Consider the following 8,048-nt stretch of genomic DNA (forward strand, 5'->3'; position numbering starts at 1 on the left):
TGTCTGCCTGGACTCAATGGGAACCCAAGAAGAGAAGCGTTTAGAAGGGAGGACAGGGGGAGACAACTGGAAAAGAGAGAGGACGAGGCCCTCAGGTCTGTGAAAGGTGTGTGTGGAAAGCAGCTCAGAACCACCATGTGGCCGCTGGGTTCAGCCATCAGGAAGAACTGTGGTTTCTTCCACCATCTGTGGCTCATTTTATATCCTCGGTCACTATTTCTGCTGGGTCAGCTCCTGGCCTCCTAGGAGGAAAATGCCTATGTCATGGGAGCATAAAAAAGACTCTGGGTTGGAGTGGGATAGGAAGAGAACATAGAATTTGCATGAACCAGAACATGAAGGAACATACCCCCTCCGCCCCCAGCTGGAGAGGGAAATGGAGGACGTAGACATTGCAAGAGAGTAGAAACACACGGGGCTGTGTTTTTCCAGAAGTTGCTCCACAAACTGTAGCTCTTGTCTCCTGCCCTGCTTCATCTGTTCTGGTTCTGGTCTCTACCCAGAAACCTGGCAAAATAAATGGATAGTCAGATACCAACTCCCTGGCCTCAGGCTAAGAAAAGGAAGTTTCATGAAGAAAGGAGAAAGGAAGAACAAGTCTCTTGTGCAACAGGTGAAGTCCCACATTACCCCATGGAGAGGATTTCACGCTGTCGTTGGGGATTCCAGGCTGAAGCCCTTCTTCACTACGGTATTCAGGTCTCCGGCAGCCTTCCCTGGAGCTCTGGTCTCTGAGAAGCATAATTCTTCCCTTGCAATTTGCGCAGGGGCAAGGAGGTGTGGGGCAAAGGGCTCCATGTGAGCAAGGAGACCCAGATTCTGGCCCTAACTCTGCTCTCTCTAATGGTGAAACCAGAGACAAATTGTGGCTCTGCTCTGGGCTTCATTTGACAAATGAGAGGATGGACTCCTCCAGATAGGAATCCAAGACCCCCACCCCCACCCCGCAGAAGGCCAGAGTGTCTCAAGAAGAGTCAGGTTTCCTCTTAACCTATCTGGGGGGTTTGTACCCTTCGTGAAGCTTCAGCCTTCGTACTTAGCTACGGGAGCAGACCCTCCTCTTGAGATGCCTCACTTCATTATAATGCATTGCCTTGGAATGTGTCCACTTCATCCTGAGTTTCTCCTGCAAAGAAGTTGGTCTCATCTTCTAGAATGTTCCATTCCCTTCCACACTGAGGAGGGGGTGACTCTTCAGCTGGTGATCGTATCAGTTTTCTATTGCTGCTATAACAAATTAATACAAACTTGATGCCCTAAAAAAACACTCATTTGTTCTCTTAAAGTTCTGGAGTTCAGAAATCCAAACCTGAAATCAAGGGTATCAACAGGGCTGCACTCCACCTGGAGCCTCTAGGGGGAAAGCAATTTCCTTGCTTTTTTTCCAGCTTCTAGAACGGCACTCTTGCATTCCTTGGCTCGTGGGCTCTTCCTCCATCTTCAAACCTGGCTGTCAAATTGCCTTCTTTTCTCTGTAGCCAAATCTCCCACTGCCCCCTCTTATAAGGATACTTACGACTACATTTAAGGTCCAGTCAGATAATCCAGGAAAATCTCTCCACCTCAAGATCCTTTACTTGATCACATCTGCAAAGTCCTTTTTGCTGTACAAGGCAATCTTCACAGCTTCTGGGGATTAGGATGTGGACATCTTGGGGGCCATTATTCTACCTATCTATAGATCACCTGTCTTCCATGGTGATCTATACCTTGTCTCAGGCCCAGGGATTATCCATTTTCTCTCTCAACCCCTTCCCTAAGAATAGAGTATGTGTATTTTTCATCAAAGACCACACCCTACCTTCCACCCTACCTCCAACACCCCTCCCTTCACTACTTTAGCCTCTGTGCCTTTAGGACAGTGCCATCCAATGGAACTTTCCACGGTGATGGAAATGCTTTATATCTGCACTGTCCAACATGGCAGTCATGAAACACATGTAGCTAATGAGCACTTGAACTGTGACTAGTGCAACTGAAGAAATGAATTGTAAATTTTATTTAATTTTCATTAAATTTAATTTAAAAAAATTTTTTAAGATTTTATTTATTTATTTGAGAGAGAGAGAATGAAAGAGAGAGCACATGAGAGGGGGGTGGGTCAGAGGGAGAAGCAGACTCCCTGCCGAGCAGGGAGCCTGATGCGGGACTCGATCCAGGGACTCCAGGATCATAACCTGAGCCGAAGGCAGTTGCTTAACCAACTGAGCCACCCAGGTGCCCTAAATTTAATAAAAATTTAAATAGCCACTTATGGCTAGTGATTAATATATTGGACAGCTCAGATGTAGGCAGATGAAAAGCAAAACCCAAGCCTAGTCAGGCTCTGGGATGATGGGGGTGGCTAAGTGCAGGGCAAGGAACAGAATTGTGTGTTGGCCCCAGAGAGGTACATGGTCCCAGTTCTGCTTTTGCATTGGACTAATAACACTCAAATGATTTTCCAGGTAGCCCCCTCTTCATCCTACTCACACAATGGGTCATCCTTTTGGGAACCATGAGGCATGTCACGTGGAGCACGGAAAAGGGACTAACCTGGGATTTGGCACTGGCTAGAGTCCTCTGTCACACACTTGCTGGGTGGCCTTTAATAAGTCACTTCTCAGTCCCTGGCTCTCAGTTTCCATAAAATGAGTTGGACCAGATGGTCTGAAAGGGTCCCTGAAATTTTAATAGACTAAAATTCTACGTCCCATGGATCAAGGTTTGATTGTATATGTAATTCTATTTCAGGCCTGTGTTCTCCCTGAGAAATTTTTTTTTTTTTTAAGTAGGCTCCACACCCAGTATGTGGAGCTCCACACAGGGCCGGAACTCACAAACCTGAGATCAAGACCCTGAGATCAAGAGTCAGACACCCAACTGACTGAGCCACCCAGGAACCCCTGTAAGAGGAAGTTCTGAGTGAAGAATTAAGGAGATGAGAAGTGGCTCTAGGTTACTCCCTAACAGTCCAGAACCAGATCTGACATTCATTCTTCTGTCCCCATAACAACACTTCACATTTGCTTTGGCTTTTAGAGAGCTGATTCACTAATTAACCTAATCCACATGATGACCCTAGGAGGATAGACATTGTGGCCATTTTAAGTGAGAACGCTGAAGCTCAGAGAAGAAAAGAATCTTCCAGATGTCAGGCCCCATGATGAGTAATGCACACGTCACCTTACAGATGCCCTTTGAAGCCCCCACTTTCCAGGTGTGAAAATTGAAGGTCCAGTAAGGCAAGATAACTTTCCTCATGGCATGCCGATAATAAGTTAGGCTTATTATTATTCTGACTCTGAACTACTTCTCCCTCCATCTACATTGTGCTGCTGCTACTATTTACAACTTCCCTACGGAATGCTGATGTGTGAACCCTTAGCATCACAGCTATCCTTTTGGATCATCCTTTCATGATGCTCCCCCAGCCAACCTACAAGCCTTAGCAAGTCATGTCACCTCTCTGCCTCTGTTTCCTCCTCTGTAAAATTGGAGATAACCAGTGGGGACTTTAGAAGGGTGTTAAAATCCCATTGAAAATGTTAAGTGAGATCATGTCTTTAGACATATTAGCCCATAGTAAGCACTCCGTAATTGCTCGTTCTTGTTGTGTTTGGAAACAGTAGTTTGTCCCAGTCATAATACAAGGCAATTCCCTTCAACCCCAATCAAATTAAAATGCAAAGAAATTGTCTACAATTTTTAAGAAGTTTTATTTTGAAAACACATGGAATCAGTTGCATTATCCATACATCTACAATAGCAGAGAAACAGTGATGGTAGATTATCCCCATGGGGGACAAGTGTGCTTTGACAAAACAAATAATAGAAATAACTCCAAATACAATAACACAGCACAAAATAAGATTAAATTAAGAGAAGGAACGGGCTACTAAGAAGAGTCACGAGTGTGGAGAAGGTGCGTCTCGTGAGAAGCGTCGGGCTCAGGTGACGTTCCCTGGAGACCTCCTGCACCTGGAGCTGGAGCAGCTCAGTTCAGTTCCAGATCATTCATGTATTCCTGGACCCAGGGCTCGCTGGGGTTAGCACACACTTGTCTGCCCCTTTTGGTTTGGAATCTGTGGGACAAGGAATGGACAGATTAGAATCCCATGGAACCTTGCCTGTGGTAGGTATGTATCTTCCTTTGCTTGACCATGGTTCATGTTGGACAGCTCTAATAGATGGAGAAACCCTTCCTGGGTGGTGCTAGAACTGGACTCCTTGTAAATTCTACTCTGGATTTAGCTCCACCTCCTGGGTTGCCCACATTAGGAACAAATGAGTTTTGCAATCAATATGGATACATCACCCTACTCATTCTCTATTGGTCCTAGCAATGACTTTTCTGTGTGTTTTTCTAAGCATGGTTTAGGAAATCAACCCACATCTCCTGTCATCTTTTTTACTTTCCCTGGTTTCCTGGCTTCTGGCTAACTTCCTCTCCCAGAAACCCCCTTCCTCTCCCTTGGCTCCTACCCAGCCCCCTCTGGACTCACAGGTGACTTCAAGACTTGATCCTCACTGACTTCTGGAAGGGCTTCAGCCCTGAGACTTGCCTCCCTACTGCTTGATTCCATCTTCCCCCAATAGGCTCCCTTTTCTAATCCTGCCCTCACCCTTGCCTCGTAGAGCAGCCCCAGGCTTGATACTCACACCACGGCTGGCTGGGAGCAGAGGCTGCTGGTCTCGAAGTAATCAGTCACAAAGTTGCGAGGGAGCTGCCTCAGGGTGTAAGAAAAGCAGCAGGCGGTGGGAGGGTCTGAGCCCACTGGAAAGAAAGGCAGGGGTGAGATAGAAGCTCTACAACAACCTGTTAATTTTGGCTTCTAATCATAGATATTCAGTGACCATTTCTATAGGATGACCAGATCCCAAAATATGGTCCCTTGTATCCAATCCCACTCACCCTAAGTAGGAGTATTATTCTGAGTAGAAGATCATAAGAGAAAGCCATGAAAGAATTCTAGAAGTTTGGAGCTGGACTGAGTCTCAGGGCATGTGTCTAACTCCCTCCATTTTACAGATGGGGAAACCAAGGCACAGAAAGAGACAGGAACTTGCTTAAATGAGTCTACTGGTTGCCATTTCTTAAGAAAACAGGAACTTAACTATTACTGAATGCCTACTAGATTCTACATTTAAGAGCAGGCTACTTGGAAATCTTCCTGTCTCCCTTTTGTCCAATCCCTAGATTCACTGTTAGATCAGCCCCAACTAGAAAAGTCAACACTGCCTACACCATGACTTTAGAAGTTAGCGGCTGGAAGAGTGGACTTACTTGGTGCTGAGAGCGTCGGGGAGTAGAAGGCAGCCACGAGCACAAGGAGAGAAAGGACAGTCACACACAGCTTCATGGTCTTGGCAGAGGAGAGGCTTTCCTGGAGCTGAGACTGCAGAGCCCAGAAGCTTCAGAACCCGACTGTGTTCTGCACTGAAACTGATTTGGGAACCCCTCTTTATAGGAACTCTGAGGCCTTGGACAGAGTTGGAGGCACAGGAGGGCAAATGGAATTTCCAGGGTAGAGATGATGTCATGGTGCCAATATGGAAACTAAAGCTAGCTGACAGTGAGAAGCCCTTCACAGCTTCTCTTCCCCAGGGTGATGTCATCACAGAGGAGGGGGGAAGTGGAGAAGAAGTGGGCTGTACTGTAGAGGGAAGTGGTACACCAAAGGCAGTCATCAAGACTGTGGAGAGAATTGCAAACCCAAGAGGAAGGATGAAACATTCACACCTGTCAGATGCTCTCGGCGGTTGGCGCCTCCAGAAGCTGGAGGCTTCACATCAGTCTTTCCAGGGCTGCCTGGCCTTAAGAAGGAAGGGGCGGCCAGGACTCCATGTCCCATTCCTGGGACTCCTTCTGCTGAGCTGAGTGACCTTGGTGCCCTGTACATTTTCTTGGACGTAAAGAGAGAGTCCAGCATTGAATGTGCAGAGGACCCAGCAGGGCAGCTCAGGAACATTTACAACTTCTACCTATTGGAGATTTACGAGGGGCCAGGCACTGGGCAAGCTGCCACATACACATGGCATTTAACCCTACCATACCCCTGAGCAGGACTGTGATTCTTCCCCTGGGGCAATGAGGATCACATAGCAAGATTCACTATCTCCAGGCCACACGGCTGTTAGGTGGCAGTGCCAAGATTTGAACTGAGATTCATTTGATTCTAAAATCTGTTTTTTTCCACCCCATTGCCTCCAGTACAAATATAGAATGTGACCACAAAGAGAGAAAATGTTGACCACTAGGGCCAATACCACACACAAAGACCCATCTTATTAGGGCTGAAATCAGGAAAGGAGTTTGGGTCAGTCTGTTCTTGAACAAGAAGGGAACAGAAAAGAAATAAAGATTTCAATATGTTTACTTGACTGTTAATAGAAAAGGAGAAAAAGCTCAGGAAGAATCAAGTTTGGAAGACCCAAATAAAGAATGTTCCTCTAGTGTAAAAATGGGATTGGATATACTTAGCAATGAGCTTATCCACGTTATGGATAAAATGTGGAATCTAAGCACATGGGTGTTCCCCAGCCATCCATAGGGAATTCCTTGCATTCATGGAAAGCTCTGCCTGGTTGGGCAGCTGCTGTTGACCTGTGGGTGACCACCTGAAGTTTACAAAGACCAGGAATACAGTGGTGCATGGAGTGGGACACGTGGGGCAATTAGAATGGTTGGATCAAGATCTCTATCCACTGTCAGCTCACCCACGCTGACCCAGATGCTCACCCCCAGCCTCACATGGCTACCTGCCTCTGCTCTGAGAAAGAAGAATGAAGAGGGAAAGGAGAGAGCCAGGCCTCCTGGGTGCTATAGAAATGTGGGCTAGGAGGAATCAGGGCAGCATTTTGGAGTACTTCAGGGCTACTAAATAAAGTTCAATGTCATCCTACCTCATCACTCCCCAACCACCACCACCTACATACACACAAACTCTACTTCTCTCCTCCATCCTGTCCTTGTCCTTTTTTGTTGTTGTTGTTCAAATCTTGCTTCAAATATTCCAATCTTTACATAGACCTCCATCTCCAGCTCTAAGTTTCTGCAATCCTTTGTATCACATATGCTAGTATCTCTCATGGTCTCTCCTGGTTGATGGAGTTTCATGTTCATGCATCAAGCACCTTGCTTTAAGGGAAGGAGGATGTGTCTTATGTTCCCCCAAATCTACAGACTTTGTTATTCATGGCATTTCCATTCAACTCAATTGAGTAGTCATCTGCTGTTTGTCAGGGCAGACAGAGCTGAATGAAGCCCCAAATTTGCACTCAAAGAGTTCTTAGTCTAGTGATGGTGTTGACGGTGACAGAAATAACAATGCCATGAGATGGAATAAGATAAGTGTCACATTAGAGGTAGAAACAAAATGTCAGAGAGCCCAAAGGGTGGAGAAGTCCATCCCTTAGCTGTCAATGAATGGTCCCCAGTCAAGTCTAAGCTCCACTGTGCACTAATAAAGAACACTTGACATGGAGTCCTCTGTCTAAATGAGTGGGGTGTGCTGATCTTCAAGCTGTGGAGAGATTATGAACATGTCTGCTCTGGAACAATAGGACAATGATGATAGATAAGAATGGATAATTAGTCTGCATTGAACCACACAATTAGTTTGACTGTTGACTTTGGCTTACTAGCCTTGATTTGATCTTTGGCTCAGGGAGGTAAAATGTTTTGTTTGTGAAGGTCCCAACAAAAATGCTGTGTTCACACCAGTGAAATTCCACACTGAAAGTATAAAGGCTTATATCAATATGTTAAGCTGAATCAATGGCCTCTGAGATTTATACATTGAGGCTATTTCTAAGTAATAGTCAAAAGAGAATGAGAACAAATTCCTCTTGAATACACAACAAAAAAATTGTTCATCTTTAAAAACCTTCCCTGACCTCTCTTCCAACTGAATTCTGTATCTCCCTCTATGCTCCTACAGCAACCCCCCCCAGAGCTCCCTCCCTCATATCACCTATAACATATTTGGTTGTCTCTCTCACTAAAAAAAGGAGCTCCTTGATGCAGAAACAATGTTATGCTTATCTCTGTGTACACAGTAGGTATC

The 8,048-nt window shown here is 45.7% G+C and overlaps 1 protein-coding gene across 1 annotated transcript; it reads right to left on the bottom strand.

Moving 5' to 3' along the window:
• Window positions 1-3,674: 3,674 nt before the first annotated feature.
• On the bottom strand, window positions 3,675-5,915 carry LOC102725792 (C-C motif chemokine 4). Its single transcript, XM_006732697.3, has 3 exons — window positions 5,267-5,915; window positions 4,642-4,756; window positions 3,675-4,064 (listed from the first exon to the last, which is right to left on the bottom strand). Exons 1-3 carry the CDS (start codon window positions 5,340-5,342, stop codon window positions 3,977-3,979), a joined length of 279 nt encoding a protein of 92 aa, XP_006732760.1. The 5' UTR covers window positions 5,343-5,915; the 3' UTR covers window positions 3,675-3,976.
• Between the last annotated feature and the right edge of the window lie 2,133 nt (window positions 5,916-8,048).

Source organism: Leptonychotes weddellii, chromosome 15 (genome assembly GCF_054177405.1).
Source record: "Leptonychotes weddellii isolate Sample4059 chromosome 15, ASM5417740v2, whole genome shotgun sequence".
NCBI classification, from domain to species: domain Eukaryota; kingdom Metazoa; phylum Chordata; class Mammalia; order Carnivora; family Phocidae; genus Leptonychotes; species Leptonychotes weddellii.